At 36.2% G+C, this 26,307-nt stretch overlaps 1 protein-coding gene across 1 annotated transcript; it reads right to left on the bottom strand.

Annotated features, from left to right (window-relative positions):
- Window positions 1-24,607, bottom strand: tasp1 (taspase 1). The gene is made up of 14 exons (XM_005795211.3): window positions 24,428-24,607; window positions 23,708-23,909; window positions 22,966-23,033; window positions 21,741-21,809; window positions 21,264-21,384; window positions 20,266-20,350; window positions 20,111-20,190; window positions 19,853-19,959; window positions 17,693-17,812; window positions 15,659-15,737; window positions 10,983-11,093; window positions 7,686-7,793; window positions 6,834-6,907; window positions 1-1,242 (listed from the first exon to the last, which is right to left on the bottom strand). Exons 2-14 carry the CDS (start codon window positions 23,835-23,837, stop codon window positions 1,150-1,152), a joined length of 1,245 nt encoding a protein of 414 aa, XP_005795268.2. The 5' UTR covers window positions 23,838-23,909; window positions 24,428-24,607; the 3' UTR covers window positions 1-1,149.
- Between the last annotated feature and the right edge of the window lie 1,700 nt (window positions 24,608-26,307).

A 26,307-nucleotide genomic window follows, 5' to 3' on the forward strand; every position in this document is an offset into this window, starting at 1 on the left:
GGTAGATTTTATTCAGTTCCTCAGCACTGCAGAGTGTTGCACATATATGGTTTGCAAAGCTTATATAATTCAATATAATTTCTATGTAGAAATCAACAGGAGTTTTTTCATGTTGCTAAGTAATAAAGTAAAATCAGCACATCAGCTAACCCCATTTTCCCAATATAGTTAGTTCAGACAGTCACCCTTTTCAAGTACAATTCAACAGCCCCATTTCATGGGCATGACATAGACATTTGTTTTAGCTGGATTCTGCCAGCAGGAAAATACAACCTCTTTGCCAGTGGGACTGTGGAAAAATAAAATGTGATTTATAAATGACAAGTAACAGTCTCCACTCTCAAAGCACTCGGCTTCCTCCTTACAGATCAACACTCTAACTACAGGGTAAGAGAAAGTAGCTCATTCTAGACATGCAGTATTTATATATGCACATTTTATAAAAGAAACAAAACATTCAATGCCTGAAATGATAAAAAATAAGCATTATGCTCTATTTTAAATAATGCTGGAGTCTTAACAGTACAGGTGGTTACATAACAAACTAATGCATTTTTTATTATTGTTAAAACCCCAAGGCTCTAAATTATTGCAAGCACAAATCTTGAGTAGCAGACAGTTCAAAAGGTGCACTTTTACATATTTCATTTATTGTTGTTTGAAAATAAAAAATATCCTGGATTTGAAATTTATAAAAATGTGAAAATAGTCACATCTCTTCTGCAACACAATATAACATCCACCCTGTTTCCCTAGATTATAGCTTGTGTACAAAATGCAGGGATGTATTAATTAGCTGGGGGGGAAAAGTATCAAAGAAAAGTAATGGTACATCAATATAATGATGCATCAAGTTTATTCCAGGTGACACTGGAGAGCTTGGAGGGTAAACTGGCATAGAATGCATACTGGAGGTCGGCAACGGCAAAGGGAAGTCCTATAAGTGCACTAAGTAGTAGCTATCGCTCATCACTTCTTCCTGAACACCTGTTCAAACAAAGAAAGCTTATTATCTCTGGTATCGCAAAGGTTGTGGGAAGTTAGGGATGCTGTTCATATTTGTGAGTGCATGTATGTGCATTGTCTGAGTATGTATAGGAGTATTGCTAAGGAAGCTCCGAAGAAGAGAGAGGGAAGAGGGAAAGCGGTTCAATCCACGATGCCCATCAGCCGACACACCCCTCCCTCGATGGCCAAAGACTGGCCAGGAACCGTTCCAGGAGGCAATCTGGATATGTGAGTCTGCAGACAACAACAAATAAAAAACACTTTTAAAAGTCTATGTATATTTTAAGTACAGAGTGACTCACACCAGGCTTCAATTCTAATTTGGTTTAACGTAAAGGTGCCAAACTCCAGCCCACGCGGGTGACTTTAGATGCCTCCTTTCTCCGACACACTTGAACCAAATGAATGGCTCATTAGCAACCCTCTGCAGAGCTGAATGACCTGCTGATGAGGGAATTCAGTCATTTGGTTCAGGTGAGGTGGAAGGGTGAAGTCTCTAAAATATACCACTGGTAAAACCTACATTCCAGGGATTGTTTTTGAACTGGAAACAATCCCTGGAAACTCTTCAAATGAGTGAATAATCAGTAAATCACAACACAAAAAGCAATGAGGCTCAAACTTGGAAACTTCAACTCAAAAACTGGGAGATATAAACCTCTATTCCACTGGTTCTACTTCTCACTGTTTGCCACGGAGAAGTATATTACCAGTTTACTCCAACCATGTTAATTCATGAGCTACAAGTAGGCAGTGTGTGTCCAAATCAAGCTATGTGGATATCTTTAGTAGTGTTATGAGTAATTTAGCATGTCATTTCTAGAAGTTGCAAAGTTAAAAATAAAATAAAAATTACATTTTAATTTTCCTAAGGACAGTGAAGAGATGTATTTAGCAACCTTATTTTACCAAGCTGGGCCAGAAAGAAACTGGGAAAATAATTGACTAACAAAGACAATTATAGCAAATAATCCCTCATATAATAATAATAATATCTCATTTGGATAATATTTGAAAAAAAAGAACACAGAAAAGAGAAACTGAATCACAAGAACTCAAAACGTGCACATTACAGAAACATATACACTGATAGATTTAAAAAGTTATAACTGTTCTTTTTCTTCTTCTTTTTTATGGCGGTTGGCAAGCAACTTACTCATATGCATTACCGCCATCTACTGGAATATAGTGTGGATCGGGATGCTACATATATATTCTAAGCTATAACTGTTTCATTTAACTGCTTAATTTAAATAATTTTGGACTGTTTATTTAATCTGTGGAAGTGTTCTAGAAACTTGTCATGTGTGATTAGATCCCCTGAAGATATTCAGTCAGTATTTGTCAAATTTGTATTTGTATTGATTCTAGTCAGTATTTAGAATCATGTTTGTTTTTTTTTTTCAATTTGAACTGAATGAAAAGTTGAAAGAAAGTCACAAACACAGCTGTTAAGGCATGAGCGATACGTCCATCTGAGGATCACAGGTCATCGACCCCCCGTGTGCCAATAATGGCTGTCATCCTCCTTCCTTTCTCTTGGCAGAAAGGCTAACACTGATTCCTTTCCTCTTGGGAGAGGAGAAAATCAACTGATGAATCAGGCCACAGAGCTGGTCCCACATAATTCATCCAGATGCAAGAGTTGACTGGTGCTGTTTGGTGTTGGCTCAGACTATTCCCTTGAGCACCTCGAGGGCAACTGTCACTACAATGGGACAGCAGCCAGACAAGGCCAACCACACATGGCAATACTCTCAGGGGGCCATTATGCCTCGTACACGTCTGAGTTCATCTTCTTCCCTTCATCTTGTGAAAATGAGGTTAAAGGAAGGTCTAATTTAAACTGCTCGATAGGAGTCATGATCAACTTAAACTAAATGTTTTCCTTTTGATGTTTATAACAAGTGGGAAACAGTTTTCACACCAAATACTCCACTGAAAATCCCCACAGGGCACAGTTAACTGGCTTCTTGAGTTCATAAGGCTGACAGACAAGACAGCTTAAACCTATAATATATTTACACCAGTACTGTATATGTAAGAACTGTGTCCTGTTAAAAGCTACAAGGTCAAGTAATAACGCTAGTCTGACATAAACAACTCAAGATACAGAATCTGAAAATACAAGAAAAGAAGAAAATATCTAAAATGAGATGTTAATTTTATAAGATAGAGAGGGCAGCATTACTAAGCAGCAACAATCGGGGGGAGGGGGGTTTATAACCAAACAAGTGAGGAAAACTGTTTTACAAAAACATTCATTGAGGATAAAGGGGAGGCTTTACACTTCATAAAAGGAGATTAACATGTATTTCAAGCAAATATAAAAATGCTTCTCTAATGGCTTTTTTTGGCTAATAATACCCCAAATACTGATTTTTAGGGCTTTGTTCTTAGCTTGGAAAAAAATGCAGGAAATGTTGAGTAAATGTTGCACATTATGCATTTATACAGGCAGCAGTGCTGCAACATGTCTGGGACAAGTCTGATTTTCATTTAATCTCTGAAAACAGCTTTGAGCATAATAACATTACTCTGAAAACAGCAACAAGTGCCTAAACAGACTAACTCTCTTGCTTTTACTCACGTTAAGGAGGGTATTTCAACATATATTAATGGCAAAAAACCTGCTTTAAAAGCTCTGTCTGATACACTGGTGGCCTTTGGAAGCCAGCCTTGAAAATGGCACCACCGTATATAAAATGAGGGGTCACCTGGTACCGCAGAGTGCAAAGTCCAATTTCTGAAAATAGATTGTTTTGATTTGTTTCAAAAAGAAATTGGGAATACAACAAATGGATCTGCAGCCACTTATTGGGAACACAGAAAAGGATTGAGTGAGTACTCTTACTTTCCAGAGAAATCCTAGAATGGAGGAAATGTGTGAGAGTTTTGCAAAAGTTCTTGTTTGATTCCTGCACATTTGTTGCAGTACAAGAGCAAGCATAGGCAACCATAGAACCCATCGATGGATAGGCAACCACTGGTCATGAAGTTTTTCTCTTCATTTTCACTAGGAAAATTAGTTACTTTAACATGATCGCACAAAAAAAAAAAAGTTGATTTCATGGGAATCAAAAGCCCAAAATGACTTTAGGGCTAAATGACATGTCTGGAAAATAACTTTTGACAAACTTAAAGAGTTTGTATAGCATGCTTGAAGGCGTTCTATCATATCTGTCATAAACAACATGCTCAAGCCCTATTTGAAAAGAAAAAAGTCAAAATATGATAAAATGTGGCTTTTAGGATTGTCAGTGGTGTCAATTTTAACATTTCCTTCACAAGATAACACTGCTATTGACCAACAGAGAATTTCTGCTTAAGAAACTTGCAAAAATTCTGCGTAAAAAAATAACTTAAAAAAGAGCAAAATAAAGTAGAAAAGAGAGAAGGCATGCAAACCTGTTTACAACTTGTTACTCGATGACCAAAGTAACCACATGACAGGACAACAGCTGTGTCAAAATATAGCATGGACAGGACAGCTCATTGTTCAAATGTTTAAGAAAAACAACATTCTTTGTTGACATAAATGCGTTTAAGAGTTACAGAAGCCACACATTAACACCACAGTGTACACGAAAGCATAAATGTAGCTCTGTAACCAAGTTCTTGTTTTTTTGTTGTGGTTTTCAGATTCTTTCCCTCTTAGAATAACTACAAAGACAATCATATGCTATTTTAACTTTTAACTCATTGAAAGATGAATAATAAAAAAAGTATTTTTTAAAAAAAATACAAAACAAATAATATCCAGAAAAGCATGCATGCTTTTTTGATTTTCTCTGGCTTTACACAATTGAAGAAGAAAATCTTTATAGTGGTTAAGATGTAAAAGAGGAGAAAACAAAGCTATGGTGGTAGTGTTGTCATTCTTTGTCTTTATTCAACCGAGGTGATCAGAAAACAAAATTCAGTCTAAAACAATGGTTTGTAGCTTTGCAAAAACATAATCTGATGCCCTGAAGTTAATTCAGGGTAAATTCAGGTGAATATTTGAATAAAACCAGATGCTCTTTTTCATGAAAACACTGGTTGTGTCACAGTAAAAAGTGGAGAGACAAGAGAACGACTTAACAGATATCTGATAGAAATGGGAGAAATATAACACAACCGTACAAGTGCCTGACAAGCCATGCTAAATCAACATCTCTACATCTCATTGTTAGCTGAAATGTAGAGAAAATATGCACCAGATTGGCCTTGACCAGAAAATGTTTGGTCAGAAACCAAAACGTTCACTCTTTTGTCCTACCAGGAAACCCACCATGTTAAGTGCTTAAAGACTAAATTGAAAACACTCTTTAGTGTGAAGTCTGTTACTAAAAGAAGACTCAAATGTTGCTTTTTAAAAATTTTGTTAGTCATGGTAAAAAAAAATCTGTTCAATCACAACTGGCTAAAGTGATATTTTACAGGTCAGAAATGTCCCCTATGTACAGTGTTGCTCTGTCTGGTTTTCTATGAACACTAAGCTATCTGAAGCAAAAACAAATCAAAAGACACCAGAAACCCAGTGACCTCTTTACTAAATACTCATGCTGCTGTGTAAAAGCACCTTTCATGTTTTATCACATTTAATCAGAGAAAGATGAACTCTGGCTGGGCAGAAATGGTCAGCTAATAGGAATGGAAGGAATGTTTGAAGATTCACAGCCAAGGCAGTGAATGTCTGAGCTCAGAAAACTGTGCATGAAAACATGGTGTGAGAAATACATGTTTTGCAAGATTTTTAGATATTTTAAGCTTCATTTTTGTTTTAATACAAGGTCTTAGGACAACACTGGCACACTTTGTTCCAAGCTACTTCTGCTTTTACTCTTCTCTAACTTCGAGTTTGAACATTCCCACAGATTTACCATCAAGGTCATGGCCATGCAGGTGGCACTTCGTGGGCCTCTATAGCAGACCACAGCAGCTGGGACTGCAGTCTGAACGCTTTAAAGTTGCTATCTCTTGCTATTTGAACTTCATCTGACGGGAGAGAGAAAACAGATGCTGTTCACCATGGTACCCCCTTAATGAACGTATGTAGGCACTGAGCAGAAAACATCTCTGGTCCCAGCTGGGGATCAGCGAGGGAAATCTTGTTTGCGCCCGACGAGGGAGCATGACGGACAGAAAAGCCAGCTGCTCTGGTGTGCAGATGGCATAACACAAGAGGCGCAGCTCAAATCCCACAGTCGCCCTCCAGCAGAGGCAGTGTGAGGTTTGGTGGAGCAGCTGTGATCCTGGCTGCGCTCTTCAATATCAAAATCACCACTGGTCCCTGAAGAGGAAGTGGACACCCGGCCCCAGGAGATTCAGAGATGGCTGACTCCTAAAGCTGCACTCACTTTACGCAAGTAACTTTTTACTGTTGAATGTGAATAGTTTGGAGGCTATTCAAGCACAAATCATGAATTTGTAATGAAATAAGTGTGCTTTATTTTTTAAAGTACAAAAATCTTATTGGTGCATCTCTACTAGTAACAAAACACTTGGGTGAGGATGAAGGTTTTCCGAGGATATTACTAAATTGCAGCATAAAGTTCACATATAACCAAGGTAAGAATAAGAGCATGTCAGGAACATTAGCAAACACTGCTTGCACTACAAAATAATTGAGGATTTTGTTTGTTTTTTCTTTACATTAAACAATTGTAACACAGGAGTTATTTGACTTTTATAAACCAAAAAAGTATAATATTACTAACATTAAGCTATTTTAAAAAAATATTTTTTTAATCTGTAAAATTTTTATGGAGGACAACTGTTATTAAATATATTATATATTAATATTAACATATTTTACATTATCTGGCAATTCAAACGCTCACCTTTGCTTTGCTGTCCTGGGCAGACATGTAGCCAACACACATGCTCTCTGTGGTGTGACTCCACAGGAACTCCACTGCGAGTGAACAATAAAAACATAAAACAGGGCTAAGCTTATCCAGAATAAATAATATGAGGCAGTCTTTTAGCATTCAAATTCACAAAATGTACATAATTTGAAAGGCCTACAACATATCACACAAAGACACAGAAGATTAGAAGCAAATCTTGATAATGGACCATTTTACCTTTCTAATGTGAAGTACGTGACATGCTGCTAATTCCTACATCAACAGTTATGAAGTCAACCAATCAAGTTTATTTATATAGCACATTTCAGCAACAAGGCAGTTCAAAGTACTTTACAGAATAAAAACACAAAAATAAACAGCCATAGCAGACACCACACCGTCAACAATGGCGGAAACCAGTAAACATTACATTTTGCCAAGTGCCAAAGTAGTGAGAAATGGTCACAACTTTGAAAACATTTCAACCTGATTTTGATCTTAAGATCTCAGCCTAGCAGAAAGAGACGACTCCGTCTCAAAGCTGCAGGTAGAGAAACCAGATCCATGAATACAAACAGTCAAACTGAGCAGTTCTCAGAAGGAGCCACTTGTGCAAAGATTAGCAGTTGATTCCAAAGTGGGAGGTCTGAGTTTGAATCTGAGATGAAGGGGGTGAAACCAGAGCCTGACTGCACAAGTTAAACCCCAGACCACCAGCGAGGAAAGCCACGGCATCTCCTCCCACTTTTACTTATTCAACCAATCATTTTTTATATATTCACAGTCAGAACTGGTGTTAGAGGAATGGATCTGTGTACAGAGATGAAAATATTAATGCTTTACCCATTGCAGCTTGAATATTTGGAGATGGCTGTGCTTCCACACATCTGCAGCATCTCAAGACAATAACTCCACCCAGAACACGATCTTCACTGGCTAGAAACGGTGAGCCTAGAAACATAAAAGGCCAAAATATTTATCTGTGTCCACACGGCATCTCTTTCAATCAAAATTTAGAAAAAAATTTAGAAAGAAATACACAAACAAAGAAACAAAAAAGGACACAAGACAATAGCAGATTGATCTAATGCCTAAACTGTGCAGTGGGTATATAATTGATGAATAATAACCCAAACAGTCTCAACAGCCAGCAGCTGTTTTTATTTCCTCAAATATTAAAACGTAAATATGCTTCACCACTTTTTGCTGCTTAGTTTAATTTCTGTATAGGATTTCTAGACCCTATACTTGTTGACCCGACCGCAATGTTGGGTATCAGTGATCTAACCAACTGAAAATAAAGAGACTTACCAATTTTTTGTGTTCTATTTTCACAGAAAACCCTTTATTCTGAAAAGTTTTAAGATAACAGTAAGTTTCGGTGCATAAAAAACTTTATGTAGCTGCTAGAAGTAAAAGGTGCAAATAAGCTATTAATCAGACAAATCATAGGCCGACATTGAAACGTAAGCGGCTCTCATGTTCAGAAAGGATTCACTTTTATTAAATCATAACTACCACAAAATGTAAATAAGCTTTAAACTTGAAAAGATTTCCTTGAACAATCAGTCCTAAATGTGCCCCTAGCATTGGGTTAAATCCAGGAGTATTGAACTTCAGAGGCATATTTTTTCTGCCTGACGTTTTGAAACAATTATTGAAACCTTGGTGTGGACTACACATAACCCAATCCCTTTAATCAAATGAAAGGGATTTATTGAAAACCTTTCTTCCCCGTTTGAGTTATTTGCATTTTTTTAGCCAAGTTAAACAACTGGAAATGATTATTCTCTTCTGATGCAATTATCCTCTTTAGGAGTCTGCTAAATAAAAATATTTCACTGCCTTCATGTGGGCAAAATAAAAGGGATAATGACAGGTAATATAACTATTGTATGTGCAGTAATAACAAAATTAACAGGGTAAATAGTTGTCCCACCTCGCATTAAAAAACCAATTGGAAAAAAGAAGCACCTAATTTGTTGCATGATGAAACTGCAAGTGGCGCAGTTGGTAGAGCTGTTGCCTTGCAGCAAGAAGGTTCTGGGTTCGATTCCTGGCCCGGGGTCTATCTGCACGAAGTTTGCATGTTCGTATCTGCACGAAGTTTGCATGTTCCCTGTGCATGCGTGGGTTCTCTCCGGGTACTCCGGCTTCCTCCTGCAGTCAGGTTAATTGGTCTCTCTAAATTCTCTCTAGGTGTGTGTGTGTATGGTTGTTTGTCATGTCTGTCTCTGTGTTGCCCTGCGACAGACCACCTCTCGGGGTACACCCCGGACAACGTATTCCGGAACGTTAGCTGGAGATAGGCTAGTAAAAGAAACAGACTACAAAACTCTTAAAACAACAGCAAGAAAAGTAAACAATAACAATAATAATTAAAATATCCTGTGCTCTTTAAAGTGCTCTTTTTGTGTTCTTCAAAAACGTTGAAGTTGGCTCAAAAGTCTCAGTTTGGGCTGGGAAACAGAATGGTATGTGTTTGTCACTTCTACTTGCTAAAAAGTCCACAATGTAATTTTTGGTTTTGGTTGCAGGACACAGAAACACCCAGAATTTACCTTGTGAGAGTTGTCTTCAAAATAACAGCAGTGTGTTTAAAAAAAAATGAGCAAAGCTCAACAAGGGTTATTTCAACATATAAAGGCACTGGGAGAACTGTACTCTGATCTGAGACAAGACCTGGAGACTACTTCACATTCTCCTTCTACAGGTGATACTCTTGCCTTTCAGTGTTTAACCTTGCCTTTCTCCTACACAAAGCTATTGGCTGAGCTTTTTGGTGACCAACTACATGTGCTCTTGTTCATGTTAAGGCCTTTTAAATCATGCTAGATGTGATTCTCTCCTAAAAGGAGCTCCTGTTGCCATTAACTCCTTACTTTTCTCTGAACTAGAAAGTACTCCTGGGTCAGTGCTTTTGTTTTTGTGTGTCTTCTCTTTCTAACACTCTTAAACACCCAGTTGGCAGATGCATATTCACGCTGAGTCAGGTTCTGGTCCTCATAGAGGTTTTTAGCTGCTTAAGACCAGTTTTTCCTCTCCACTGTTGCTACATGCTTAGTAAATATGATTGATTGCTGCAAAGTCAACAAGACAATGCAAGTGATTGTTTACAGTCAATACATGTTTGTTCAGGAGGAATGAATGCCACAACTCAATGACTGCAATTTCCTGGGTTTTCTTAGATGGCAAACTTTTGTAAACTAATTTTAACAAACTTAAATTGACTGCATTGTTTGATAACTAGTATCAATTGGAATGAATGCAATTATTGTGGAATCTGTCTGTATGGTTCTTTGACGGTCACAAAGAAGAAACAGAAGAACTGAATGCTTTCCATGTTAGTGAAAAGTAAAACGTTGATAGACGCAGAGCCAGGGTGAACTGTCTTTCCGGACTGAATTCCTCCCTACCTTCCAAACTGTAAAGAGAAAAAAAGGCTAATTATGGCCCTAATAATTAGTGAAACAAGTTTGACATTTTTATTGTCTTAACATATAAAATCTGATGTATATGGCTTCAAAGACGTTTAGTCAATTTTAGCCCATCATGTAGCTTTGATTAAGTTGAGCTGCCATAAAGATTTATGGAGCTGTGTTTAAACCTGATGTGAATTCAGACAGAAACATGAAATAACTTCAAACTGACCTCAGTGTTGGAAAACAAATACATCACAGAGCCAGACATAGATGGACTTTCAGAGGCCAGAACAAGGCTGAAACCACCACATGTATCCACTTGTGTTTTCTTTGTTTCCTCTGTTCTAACACAGACTGGTCATTCACTGCACAGCAAACACACTTAACGAGGATCTCTAAAACTAGCCACCTCAGGGAATCCAGCAAAATTACACCTTCAAATAAGCACGCAACAAAATGTGCATGTCTTCTTAAATCTTCTGCGGCTGTCGTCTGTGATGTGTGGAACATCAGTTTACTATTTAACAATAAAACGTTAAAAGTTGTCTCTTTTGATTCTTTTTTTAAATGTTTCTGGTGGTTCACTCATTCTTCATGAGGAGGAACATCTGCTTGTTTAATTCCCTCAATGCATTTGTCAAAAACGTAGCATTGTCTTGCAGAAAATGTGTGTTTGTTTGGAAAATACTGGTCATCAAGGCACATGCGGGTGACTCACTGATGAACTTGTTTTGCATAGCCTCCAGCAGCGCTTGGTGGGCATCTTCAGACTGCATGGCAGCGGAGCATTCCCGAGCCAGCATGGTGCGAATCAGATGCTCTCCACACCCTGACAAAACACACACAGCGAAAATCAAATGTGGTCAACATTTTGAGTTGTCATAGATTTAGACTATAGTCTTCTTTAAAAAATTAGAATATATATCCTGATGAGTCTCGTTTGTCAGATTAGAAATAGCTTTTGAAATTAACCAAGTATTAAACATACTTTTCATTAAGTCCACATTTCCGTTTTTAAAAATAGTTTTTATACTGGTCTAATCTTATTAGCGGTTAGCAAAAAATTATTACGATATAGAAATAAAGGAGCTAAAACATCCATCTTTGCCTAATTACTCCATATAATGAGTTTTACTTGGTGAGGGAGTTACTAAAAAAAATATCTCAACAATATTCTAATATACTGAATGGGTATATGGCTTTTAGGTCAAATTAACTCTGAGGCTTTAAGAATAAGTTTGAATTTTTCTTTACTCCAAGTGGAGCAATTAGAAATCAAACACAATTCTCCACATTCTTTATCTCAATATTGTAGCTTTTTCAGACTTCTAATTTCTTGTATTTTTTTTAATGTGCATAATTATTTGGCTCTAGTAGCTTTTTTATTTGATAGTGAAGCTACAAGAAAGCAGGTCGTGAGAGAGGGGGAAGAGATGTGACAAAGGTCAGCGGGCTGGGACGGCCACACCCAAAGAGGATTTAGGCCTCTGTATATGGGTTGCGCAGTCTTCACCTGCACCACAGGCTCTTGTAATTTTTATAATTCAAAATAACTACCTAGAAATCTCTAGAATGGCAATTGGTTCTTAGGTTTGAAATTTTTCACAAATAATTAAACACAAAAACTCTTTTAGCTGTGAAATAAGGGATGAAGTATCCAAAGCTGCATTGGGATACCTTTAAAAGTTTCTGAACATTGGTATCATTATTTAGATTCTTTTCTAAATGCAGAAAACTGCAGTCTTGGTGCTTGGTTTATCATTTTCATTTCAATTGAAGGTTAAGTTCAGTTCAACTAAAATTCAATGTTGTCCAGTGACCAAACAAGTAGTGAATTGGCTCTTTTAAGATTGAGAGCAGTGTTTCCCAATTCCGGTCCTCATATGTTAGATGGGTCTCTGTTCCAGAACATTGAGTTAGTATGTGAAAAACCAAAATACCAACAGGTGAAACATTAAAATCAAGGTGTGATGTCGCCAATCAAATATAAAACACTTGAACTCCACTAAACATTTTTAGACTATTAAAAGAGTCTTTATCATAGACTCTAATATTGCTAAAAGGAGCAGTCCAGTGAAAATTATGCCAAAACGTTGGCACATCAAATTTCTAAAATCAAACTGACAAACCTTGGCAAAAAAAAACAAAAGAAAATATTTTTTGACATTTTCAAGTTGAAGACCTATTGTGGGGGAAACCATTGTGATAAATTGTCATGTGGTGTCTGTACGTTATTTAGCCATTAAAATCATCTCTGGGTAAAAATCTGAGCATTATGCAAAGTCACAGCATTTTTCTGTTTGTTTTCCAGTTGGTCTAATTAGGGATGGGAGAGTCGGATTGCAACCTAAAGTCAATCTCCAGAGCATCCAAAAGATTTTTCAATGGGATCATTGTCTGGAGTCTGTGGTACACTAGTCATGCATTTAATACTGTCTCGTCTTCCCTTAACCACTTAAAAAAAAGAAAGAAAAGCAAAACGAATCTTGGCATCATCATCCTGGAATATGTCTCTGCCATCATCACACTGATGAAAGAAACAGGCTATTCAACAGATCCTGGCAGTCAACTCAACACAGTTTGAAGACACATAAAGTTGTCGAATACAAATATTTTCTACCATAGTCATCCCAGATTATGCTATTGTCCCCCAAACCTTTCCAAAGTAGACATGATGATTGAAATATTTATTTCATTTTTACACTGTTACATCACTTGAGTAAGAGAAAAACAAGACAGACCAAGCAGGCCACAAGCTAACTTATTACTGAAACTTTTAAATATTTCTTAATACTGTATATATTGTTGAAGAAATAATATTTTTGCTTTTCTCGTATGCAAAAAATGTTTTTTCATTCAGCCAGCTGATTTGCTATTTGAAGCAATATGTGAGGGATGGGCACTACTTGCTACCATAGAGCCAGAAAAAAATCTGGTCACTCTCGCACCTACTTTAATATCTAGCTAAAAAGACTTTTAATTAAAGACTTAAGATGAAAGAACTGTTGTAGAACTAAGCGGGAAATATATAAAGCAAGTAGTGAGCTGGACAATCACTACTAAATAATTTGCTTTCAATTTAATGTTATTTACCAAAAGCAAGAGAAAATATAAAAAAAAATTATGACATTTTTGACTCCATCGCTTAAGACACATTGCAAATCTCTGAAAAGTAAAGGATATGATTACATAGAAAAATGAATAGGAATCGGAAAGTAAAAATAAAACCCATTTGATGACACAGCACTTGTGAAAACTCATATAAAGGCTGAGGAATAATACAGCCTCATTGTTTCTGTAAATACGAATTAAGGCTCCCATAAACCTCCAGGTAACTACAACAGAACAGAATGCAGGTTAGTAACTATGCAGGCCAAGTGCCTGGAGGGATTTCCAGCTCTTGCTAAAGCAAAGGAGAGAGCTTCTCTCGCCATCTACTCTGCAGTTTACTAAAGAGCCTTGCAGAAGAAAGGAACCAGAGATTATCAATGTGGCACGAAGAGCTGGATATAAAATTGAGACTTGCAACACAACAATAAATAAATAAATGAGATAGTAATTGCAGATGAAATCTGCTTCTAAGCTGATGCCTCAGTGACCACAGCAAAGCCAAGACCAGATGAAGTAATAAAACTATGACCCATATGAGCCACATATTATAAATCTGACTAAATCGGAAAAAGGGAAGAGGAGGAGTAGGAAGAGGTGGTGGAGGAAGAATTGTGTGTGGCTCTTTGTCAAATGAAAAAAAGGGGTGACATGAAGGGTAAGGTTCACGCTCCTTGTGACAAATTAAAAAATATTGTTTTTCTGTTTCTTTTGATGGAAACGGCTTTCAAGTTGGGAAATGAAAAACAGGTGTTGAGCTGGAACCCACATTGTGCTTTTCAAACCCATAAGACTGGCTTTGTGTTGGTTACATCAAAGCAAAGAAGCCACAATATAGTAAGACAGGGTGAAGCGAAAATACACACAGGGAGGAGGCATATGCACTTGATCTACTGAGATAACAGACTGACACCAACCTTCACTAACACCCTGCTCAGATGCTGCTCGGGAAATGCAACAGGTACAGAACAATCAGCTGAAATGCATAAAAAACTACCACCTCTAACCTGCAGATAGAGAGCATCTGTCATCTTGTTTGATCATCTAGAGAGTGATATACCAACCATATTTAAGAAAATTACCATGATCTGCCAGCAAGTTTGGAGTGATTCTTGTTAATTACTTTGAAACAACCAAATAATTGCAGTGGATCACACCATCAAGTTAGCTCTGTGAATAATTCAGGACGTATTAGAGGTTCAAGTACATAAAGCTCAAGCTGAAGCCTGTCTGATCAACTCAGCTCATCTGCACTGAGACGCATTAGGCTACAGATCCACATCAAAAGGCTTCTAATGTTCCCCAGAAGCTATGCTGGAGACATCTACACATCTTAAAAGAATACAGCCTTAATTCAAAACCAGACTGCATTGACTTGATTTTTAAAACTAAAAGGAAAGCAGACTTACAGCTGTTCAAAATGCAATAATCTACTCAAAAGAAGGAAGATTGTTTTCTGGAAGGTGAGTTTTTCTTGACTGGAGATGACCTATGTAGGTAAAAAGCTGTTACCTTAAGTCAAAGAAAGGCAGGGCTTACTTTACAGAGATTCATTGCAATGTTTGTCATTTTACCACCACAAATAACCCCTGAATTTATTTAAATTTCGTCTGATAAACAATACAAAGTAGCACATACTTCTAAAGCAGAAGGTAACTATGTGCAAGTAATAGTCCCCTTGAGTCAATATCTTATAAAACCACTTTTCTCTGCACTTCCCTAAAACCTACCAGGGTCTCTCTCTACCACCTTTATACATCTGAAATTGATAAAGACCAATATGTGGGTCATATTACATACCTGGAAAAATAAAATGACATGTTTTTTCACAAATAAATAGAAATTTAAGTCCCAATAAAAAGATCCCACATGAAGGTTAAGTCAAATATGATCATTTAAATGTAGACAACTATTCTTAGTGAGTTTCCCATTATTGCATTCAATCCACACCAGTTCTCCTAGTATATCTACAGCAGGTGTCCCATGTCAAATGTCACTAAAAATCCACACAGCTATGCAATGCACCTGGCATGCAGCTGGCTAACCATGAGTGGAGTATGTTGACTCAATCAGTCAGGAAGTGACTGATGTGAATCTCTCAACAGGAAAATTTAGAGGTCATCCGAAAGCAATGTCAAACTTTTTTAGCCTTGAGTCAGTCTATTAATTCATATCATGGCCAAAACAAAAAGATGGGCCAGTGGTAAACAACAGAGCCACTGCACTGGGATATTTTAGCACAAACTCCTGAGGAAATGCAAAGTTGTGTAGAACAAGAGGTTATACCTGAGGTACTCACTGCTGTAGAGTAAGAGTTCATGTTACAGACGTTTTCAGCCCAGCAGCCACATCCATAATGAGCAGCCTAAAATAAAAACAGGGAGAAATAAAACTGGAAATTAAGAAAGGGTTTGCTGAATTAGCTTTAATGGAAAACTATTACCAACTTCTAAATGTTACCACCGGCATAAAAACAAGAAAGGAAGACTGTAGTAATTATTTCAACCTAATTAGCAGGCCCAAGACTCAGGGCTGAATATGAGCATAAAGTTTGCTAATTAGTTTGAGGCAAACAACGCTACTAACTTTATCCATTCAAATTTCATGTTGTAGCCATTTTTCAGTTGTCCTACATTAAAGAAAAGAAAAACCCAGGACTACTTGTTACTGGCTCAAAGTAAAACATTTACTGTACACACGTTCGCAACCATGTTGAACAAAAACATTTAGTATGCTGGTAAGTTATTTTGCAGTAGGAACTCTCATTAATTTAGGCAATATGCATTAGGAACCAGAAGTTTATTTGGGTTATTACATCAGGCTGAGGCAGCGCCAGACTAAAATAACAAAGGAAAAAAAAAAGGTGAACAGAAAGCTGTAAGACTTCAGTGGTAACAGCTGTTTGCTGAAACATCCAAGCTGCTGTGTTTCGGCTTTCCAAAAGCGCATTGATCAGTAAAATTTTGGTGATTGTGGAACATAAAAATATACTAAATGTCTGCCAGGAGGAGATTTTGTTTGAGAATTAGAGATACAACAACAAGCACTTGGTGGCTCCTTGCATGATTTTATGCTGTGACCTCTCAGTCAGAAGCTAAACATAATCTTTTATGAGATTATATAAATCTAGATTGATTGTTGTTACCCATAGAGCTTGAAAGAAAAAGAGAATAGGTTAAAATCTGTATTGTTAGATTAGAGTTTGATGAAATTGTAGAAAGAAAATGGGTCACAAAGGTCTGACCGTTGCATCTCTGCTATTCAAGAAAAAAAAAAAAAAAAAAAAACACTAAAGGGACCATAATAGTTTCCCAGTGAACCCAGCATAAACAAAAAACAGACCTGTTGGGATGTTCTCTTCTGAAACTATAAATGAAAGGCAGTTATCTGGCGACAGTCGACATCAAAGGCAGCATTTTAGAGAAGGCCATCATATCAAATTGAATGGTCATACTGGAGGAAATGTTCTGCTTTGCTGCCCCAGAGGCCATGGCCGTCAGATTCAACTATGAATTATCCATTATATCGAAAGCAGCAATGAATCCAAATGTTTCAGTTGAAACAGAAGATAGTGGTTATGATCATCACCAAAAGATTACAAAAATCTTTTGAGTCATGAAAGTCTAGATCTGTAAGAAAAGCCAACATCAAACTAGGGAACAAAATATATCTGTTTACTTACATATATTTTGAAATGGACAAGTGTATTTTATTTATATAACTTTGAACTCTCTTTGTACCCCTTCCACATCTCCATTTTTCTTACATTACAATCACAAACCTTCATGTAAAATTTTTCGTGGCAGACCAACACAAATTACAGTTTATTAATTTAGAAGAATGACAACAATAAATGGATTTCAAAATATTTTTTTTAAAAAATAGCCACAAAACATGCCATGTATTTGCACAGAAATGTGGTTATTGAACCTGTCAGGGGATGCAAAGACTTGCATCCCCTTAAGAGACTGGGATAAGGATTCTCCTTTCAGCAAGACATGCAACTCTCAACCTACAGCCATAGCTGAAATGAAATTCTTACAAAATGTCCCAGAAATATATACAATTCAGAATCTCTGATAGAGCTTGAAAATTGATATTTTTTAAAATAGAATTTTTCCAGCTCTACCAAAGCTTACACTGACATTTGTGGTTGTGGCGAAGCAGAATAGGAAAAAATATAGGTGAATTAATGCTTTTGGAGAGCACTGCATTTTTCTGAGTTGTGTGCTTACTTTTTATAACAGAAACAAGTGTATATATATTAAAAACAAGCCACTATGAGAATAAATGTATCACGATAGAAGAGGGTGATCCTACCTGGCCAACCCTTCCAGGATGTTTCATAGCTAGGCCTCCACTGGACACAGCTGCAGCCACGTTCCCCTCTGAGTCGACCACAACAGCTCCGACTGTGTCAAGGCACCCTGAGCCGTTTTCCTACATCACACCAGGAAAGAAAAACTATTTGCGTGGATGGAATAAAATGAACACAAATGAAAATAATTACCTAAAGATTTCGGCAACAAAAAATAACTAGCGAATCATCCAGAGTCCACAAAAGACAATACTTTGAATATTTACAAAATAGGCAAGGACAGCACGAATTCCCTTCCTCCCCTTTTGTCTTTAATAAAAATGCTCTGCTGTAATTTAAATTGACTCTTTCTTTCCCTGATTACGGTTTGTGTCCAAAGTGATTTGTCTGTGATCAATCCACAGTGGATGATGAATAAAAATCTGGATGTGAAACGTGCAAATCGGCATCGTAACATGTGATCACAATTCCACGTTCACCAGAACCTAAATACCCTGATTAAACTTTGGAATATAAAGGAAAGAAACAAGAAAAGAAAACAATGTGAGGCTTTTTCTCTTCCATCATCTGCTCTCTTGAATCAGTCATCTCTCTGGGGTTGTAAGACCAAAACGAGGCCAGAGCCAGCAATTTCAAAATTAAAAACCATTGTGCAATACAGCATCCGTGCCTTTCAGTTCCACTGTAAATGATGGCTCCAAAACATGGGAAAATAAAAATTATGTCAATATGTTTTAGACTCCTTGGAAATTTTAACTATACACCATCAGTACACAGGTGTTTCTTGTGCCATGAATGAGAATGAGGAAAAGAGGAAAGATTTTATTGCTTGGCAACGAGTCAGGAAGGCATAAAAAGAACATTGTGCACAAAATTAAAAACAGGCAGCCGAGGCTATGTTTCTAATAAGTTGTTACTTTAAATCTGGTAATTTCCTTTTAAATGTCAACTTCAAATTTAAAACCAAGAATAATTTCTTAACTGCTGTTAACTGCATCAAATAGTCACAAATTAATCTTCCAACAGGTCACGCATTTGGAAAAGAAAAACAAACACTTCCTTTGGAATAACAGCCATTTGACATAAAGATTCATCATTGAATCATTGGTCACTTGAATAAACAAGCAGCCCATAAAAGTTATTTGTTTTCTTTTGCACTGAACATTTTGTGAGTGAACTATGTTGTAGGTTTATTAAACCAAAATACGATTAAAAAGTAATTCCGATGAAGTTTGTATGCTACATGTTTATTTACGTTGCACAAGATTCGCATGTGAATCAAGACAAACGTTCCCACCCTTTTCTATCACCGCTTCCATTGGCAGGGAGTTCATAAGAGAACGAACATTTTAACTGATTCAGTAAAAAGTGACAGGCTACCAAACTTTACACCATGTAGTGTAACATCCATAAAACAGAAATAAGTAAGATATAACAAAACAACAAGAACTAGAATAAAATGAAAGAATAGAGGCATATATTATTTTTTGTCATTTAAATCCTGTTAATTCTACAACAGTAAAACTTGTGGTGTGCAAGAATTTATTGAAATGAAACCATTTTACTTCACACTAGTTAAACTGTTCAATAAAGAGAACATCAGGGTACAGCACTGCCTTTCTGCTCAGAAATGTCTTCACTACAACAGACCAGCACAGCGCTCGCTATACTCACCACTCTGCCTATTGATCTCTGGCTCCATTTTTTCCTAATTTCCCTTCAAATTACCAGTCACTTATGTCAAATTATACACATTTGATTCTTTTTAGCTCAGCCATTTGAAATCTGTGGTTTTTAACATGAACGTTGTTTTTTTCCATACTCCTTCCTAAAAGACCTGGCAATATACAAGTAAATTGCTAGATTTACACAATTTGCAGTTGTGATGTTAAATGCAGCTTAAAGTCAAATGTAGTCGTACTCCTGGCAGATTGAGATTTAAATTATTTTCACTCAATAAATAAGTTCATTTCTGGAGAGGAAATGAGACTTTAGGAGACAGTTTTAGAACTTGCTAGACTTTCATAGGCATCCTCAAGTTTCTTCATAGCAAATAAACATTTCTCCTTGAGTTTCATGATGAATGGATAAATGGTTGAGTTGTGTGGAAACTCACTTCTAGTCAAATGTTCCCTTTTGTCTTTGATAAGAAAAAAACTCACGTTTTCACTTGATTGTCGTCTTTTCTTTGTCTGGTTTTGTCCTGTGTCCATTTTCTCTGCTAGCTCCATCTTTCGCTTGTTCCTCTTGTATGCAGATAAACTGAACTCTGGATGTGACAAAATAATGTGGCCCCAATTGCATCCATATAAAGTAAAGCGAGTCTTCTTATTTCTTTTAAGGTGTGTTGGTTTATTCACTGTCAAATACAAATTCTAAGATTTTTTTCTTATGTTTAGAAATAATTCAACAATACTCACTTGTTGCCATTTTCTCTGAAGGGCATGGAGGTATTCCATGTCCCACTGCCCAATCATGTGCTCCTCGCCCCACCAAAAAGCTGCAGAAAGACAGTACAATTAACAAGAGGGAAGTGCTAACATTCCGATCTTTGATCATGAGGCTTGATAGTCACCAGGGTGGTATTCTGCCTGCTGAGAGCTTCCCTTTCTGTGCTTCAGTCAAGAGGCAGCTTGCAACTAAGACGGGGTTTTTTATACCTGAGAAGAAAAAAACAAATGAAGTCTTTCATTTAAGCAGAGCATTACAGTGTAATGAATTCATTGAGTTACATGCCTTACAAACACATTTAAACCCCTTCAGTCTTCCCAGAGTTTGTTAAAATACAAGCATAAACTTTGAACTACTTTTTATGACAAACTAACACAAAACAGTAACGGACAATGATGGTTGCACATCTCCCTGAACAAACCCCTCAGTGATACATGGTGATGATGGCAGCGCCATGCTGTAGAGATGCTTTTATTGAACAGGAATTAGAGAGTAGACCTAGTCAGAGTAAATGGGAAGATGGATGGAGCTAAATACAAGAGAAGTCATACAGAAAACCTGTTGTAATAGACTTCAGACTCTTTTCTACAAGAACAACCTTTTTCTACAAGAACAACAACCCTAAACATGCAGCCACGGCTACAATTGAATGGCTTAGAACAAAATATATGCATGTTTTTGAATGACCTAGTCAAAATCTAAAGGTAAATTCAATAGAGAATATATGTCAGATTCTCTTCACCCATTCAGATTAAAGTATTTTTGGAAGAATTGAAACTTCACTATAAAATCTTTGTGAAAATGCAATAACCTTTGTGTTTGGAAAATAATAAAAATGGAAAGATGTCTAGAGATGTGAATAGTCATGTAAGGAAGTAAAAGTCAGTAAGAGAAAATGCATAAAAACTATGCAGTAAAGATGCTACAAGTGTACAAGTGTAGTTAAAATCTAAGGCAAATCAAGATGTGAAAATACAGATTTATAAACAGCAACATAATATTTTTTTTTGTTCTTTTTAAGATGTAAAAATTTGTGTATAAATCCCGTGGTATGAACGGCTGCAGTTGTTTGAGAGACTGGAGAGGATATCAAAACACATATATTATATAGTAGAAACTAACCACTGATGGCTCCGACTGAGCCAAAATGAAGCGACTTCCCGTCCATGATACTTGCATCACATTCAATTTCCCCCGACAGATTAAGGTTGGAGCCCATGCCAGCATTTGTAAAAGGAGAGTCCTGAGAGCAATTAAATCAAGGGGAAAGTAGACAAAAAACAATATCTAGATCAGGAAAATCATTTAAAGAAAGGAATGTTGCTTAATATTTAAGATAATACCCCAACAGAGTTTACTCATTTATAATCTACTTCTAAAAATGAAATTGTCAAAATATTTCTTTTTGTCAGCTAATATGCAAGATAATATCTTTTGTTAAGGTATTTTCTAGTGTTTATTGTGATAAAAGCGATGACAAAAAAAAAAGCATGTACAATTTCCTTGCAGTCGTTTTAAATAACTATATGTCACTTACTGCATGTCAAAGTCATACAAACCAGCTCGTTTACATTATGAAATGATTTTTATTCAACCAACCTCTAGTTCAACCAGGGCAGCAGTCACAGCTTCCACTGCAAGTGCACCTGCTCTCAATTGGTCTACAGCCTGGAAATAATAATAACTGAATTAAAACAATGACCAAATCACATCGCACCCATTCAGTGTTTGTAAAATTACAAACGCTGAATGGGTCCAATGCATTATCTTATTCTATAAATGTAGGTAAACACAATGCATCTAATGCAGAGAAACATAACCGTACCCTGTGTCTAAAGCACTTCTCTCTAAAGCAGCACACAAATGTTATGCAGTGCTAAAGAAAATGACCCTTAACACAAAGAAAACTTTTTAGGAATATTATAAACTACTTATTTGCAGTTGCAAAAATACATTTTCTAAGTCAAAAAATAAAACTGTGAAACTTGGCTCCTGGTCTGTATTGTGAATAGATGATATGTAAATCAGTCTAAACAGAAGTGGATTCTTGAAAACTATCTTGAAATGACAGAGAATGATGACTCTCTTGTGAGAACACCACAACCCTTTCCCAACAAATGCATGAAAGCATCTCAGCAGAACAGCCAACACAAATGTTGGAATTGTGCTGAAAATATGTTGTATTTGTGGTTGACTTTAAAGAAATATATTTAGTAACATCAAACAAATAAAGAAGGATTTATTGCTTAATTGTACACTGACGATTTATTAATTCACAAAGGCTGCCTTTAGACTTGTAAAGCTCTTCACAACCTGAAACGTAGCACGATAACTGCAAATTTGGGAAAACATTCTGTTTGAAAACAATAACCGTGGTGCTGCAATTTTAATGTCAACTGAATATGTCTCTAATATGCCACAGATATACTTTTCTACATATTGTATTTATTAACGCTACCTTTCAATAAGAATTCTACCATATGCTCTGCCATTTTACCAAAGTCCTTAGGACAGAGCAAAAATCCTGCAGATCACACCACAACAGCATTATGCTACAGCCAAGACAATTTGAAGTCCTGCTTCAAATTCTTGAAGACCAGGTCTCAGTAGTACACAGGCTTCGCTTCATAGATGCCACCACTTCTATATAGCATCAAGAATCCAATACAATGCCAGCTGTACCGCACAATAATAAACTAGTCCTAGCACACAACAGAAGACTTCCCCCAGTCTTTGTAAAGGCTATCGGATCTCCTGACAGATTTTTTGTTGCAAGTGAGTCTTTATGCAGGATAGGAACACAAGATTTACAAAGTAAACTTACCCGCTGGCAGGCTCTTTTACACACATGCTTATATTCCTTTGCCTTAGATTCAGAGTGGTAACCTGCTCCTGAAAGAAAGCAATAATTTTTAATTTTTTTAAAATTAAATCTAAGCAAATTACTCAATTACCTGTGATATATTTGGGATGTTGTATTAGATAAAAGAAAAATCTGAATGTATCAACATGCAAATATCCTAAACCCATTGCTATTTGGTGATAAAAAAAATAATTGTTTTATTTTTTTGTATAATTATATTGAGTTCTTCTAACAGGAGAGAAAAATAACAAGATTAGAAACATTGTGAAGTGTATCACATATGTACGGTCAACTTCTACAAACTTTAAAATAGGAGAAAAAAGTATGAAGAAACAAATGGTGTGCCAGGATTTTTGCAGAATTATTTGTTTTTTTGGAGGGTGGTTGCCTGGTAAATAAAGGCTTCACAAATAAAGGATTTCTGTGACATAATTCATAAAGTAAGAGGTTTTATAAGTATAGGACTACAAAGACCAAGAAGGTTTAACTAACTGCATTAGTTTATATTCTATAATCTCTAAATTGTTTTGCTTTTTTCTAAACTTATCTCATTTTAACATTATGATTTTTTTCACCTTCATCTAATTGTTCGCGTGAATGTGTGATGGCTGAAACTAGTTGTTGCAAATGAAATGCCTTTTTGGAACTTAATAAAGTAAAGTGGATGTGTGGTTTAAAAAAAAATAAAAAATTCCAGACTCACCTGCATGCACAAGGACAAATCCCCCAGCACATTTTGCCTTTTGACTCCTGCATGCTTCCTGATTGGACCAGGAGTTGGTCATCACAGAAGAAGGCTGCTGTTCTTCAGTACAATTAATTAAACTTTCCATACCCTCAGCATAACTTCACAAGCTTATCGTTGCCTGTCACGCAGCCTTAACAAAATCATTTTCATAGCATACCTGTGAGAGGACCAGAAATGTACACATTAACATCGAAATTTAAAAGTGGAATTATTTGACTGGTTAAATGAACAATAAGAACTTCTTGCAAAGCAATGTGTATGTAGCACTGTATCAGCGAAGCCACAAAGCAACAGGCAGGTATTTATAATTCTACTTAGAATAAAATATTGTAATAAACAATCAGTGGTCTTTTAACAACCAAAACTGTTTTAAATCTGCATTTGATGGGTCGAATGCAATTTATTATCATAATTTGTATGGATAAAATCTGAAAAACATTAAATTTTTTTACGTATAAATGTACGTTATTAGTAAGTTTTTGAGCAGCGAACAATATTTTCAAGACATACACAATTTTCCTCATCATACTGCCATTCGTTTTTGTGTGTAATATTTCTGTTTTACGGATAAAAATACATAATGAACGAATAAGTTATTAAAACTTTAACAAGTTGTTTACTTTAGCGTGTTAACAAAAAGCTTGCTAACACAATAAGAAGATGCTTCCGACTTACAGTTCTCCCTCCTCTCATATCGGCGACAGAACTGGCTCCTAACCTTCAAATTACCGGACAAGGGTATAAAACACCTGAACAGTACCTGTCCTCATACTTTTAATCATTACAAACTTTATTTTTACTCTTTCGTACCCCAGAACAGCCCATGGCTAGTTAGCTGAAGCATACGGAAGTACTTCCGGGTTCAGAGACTGGTTGCTAAGGAAGTGCGGTCTCCAAACACTGGCTCACGTGGACGAAAGGGCGCAAAACACCCATAATTCATCGAAACGGATGAATGTTAGACCATAGACGTGTACATAGGAAACTGTTGCGATACAAAAAACGAAAGAAAATCACACATATTACAAGACGATATCAACATAATGAAACATAAATATTCACACTGGTTTCAGACAAAATCAATCTATTTATTAAAAAAAGAAAACACACTGGAAAGCATGTAAACATCAATCTTCAAAACTATCATAAAACACAATATTTCCAATGTTGGTGAAGTCTGACATATTAAGCATCATGACATTAAAAAAGAAGCCTTATGCCGAAACCAACAGCAACAGTTTGCATGAATATTGAAACTTTGAAATACTGGATGTTAATAGATTAAACTGTGTTAGAACTTTCATGAATAACAAATGCCTACTTTCGTTTAATATACCTAATTTTTTGAGAGTTGATGGATTTAAGTGTCTTCATTTATTTGTTCTTTTATTTTCCTTTTAATCATGTAAATCACTTTGACTTGCCATCTTACTAAAAATGTGCTATACAGATAAAATTGCATTGCCTTACAGTATAGAAAATTGTCAACTTCTCACAATTTTGTGAGTAGGCTCACAATGGGCTCACAATACTTCATAATACAAGATATTTTTTTCCAGTCAAGAATGGATCAGCATGAAGCAGATATGTCCCTAGTGGTTTCAGGAAGCACATAATTTGCAAGCATAAGTTGAGGAGCATAGGAAATTCTTCTGATTTTATGATTGTTATTTTAAATATGAAAAAGATCTCACCAAATTTTAATTCCTGCTGCTATTTCTGACCCTAAAGAACATTGTAATTCAGTTAATATTTAAAAATAGTAAATAGTTGGCTTAAAATGAAGTGTAAACCAACTATTTACATCTTTTATTTTTACTGTTTTTCAAAGAGAACATTACATAATAAAAATATTCACTATCAAGACATGGAATTAATGTGCTAATTGTTGTACTACCTTTGGTAAAAATAAAATTAAAAGATAAAAACACTCCTATCAAATGATGGTGAGTTAGGTTGTTTTTTTCCCCTTCATATAAAAGGTCCTTACAATCAAATGCCCATACCTTGTAAAAAAAAAACATAGGTAACAGAAATAGAAATTTTATATTTAACAGTTGAACTTCCAGATTTTGTGCCTGAATTTTATGCCTGAAACTCTAACCGAATCTCCAGTTGAAAGAAATATCTTTACTGGCCTTGACAATAGAGTTGTCAATTGAAGCTGTGGAAAGAACTTTAAAGTTCAGTCTAAGAAGTAAATCAACACTGAGTGTTTCAAAATGATTCTGTCTGCACCCTATCAGCTGTGTCTGGAGTTTAGAAAAAGAAAAAAAAACTGAGAAGGGAAACACACTAAGACCAAGGAAGACTTCAAAGCGTCACGACTGAAAAACTGAAGCAATATGTCAGAAATGAAAGACAAATGTACAGAAGCAGCAGTTTATAAGAACTCAGCTGAGGGACAGATATAGTCAAGCATAAACAATCTTGAAAAATTAAAATAGAAGTAAACAAGGTAACATTGAAAGAAACAAAGATTGGGTGTGCTGTGGTGGCGTTGGGGATAGCGCAACTTTCATATAATGAAAGTACGGTGGCCGACAGGTGCAAAT

This window comes from Xiphophorus maculatus, chromosome 22, assembly GCF_002775205.1.
Source record: "Xiphophorus maculatus strain JP 163 A chromosome 22, X_maculatus-5.0-male, whole genome shotgun sequence".
Taxonomy (NCBI): domain Eukaryota; kingdom Metazoa; phylum Chordata; class Actinopteri; order Cyprinodontiformes; family Poeciliidae; genus Xiphophorus; species Xiphophorus maculatus.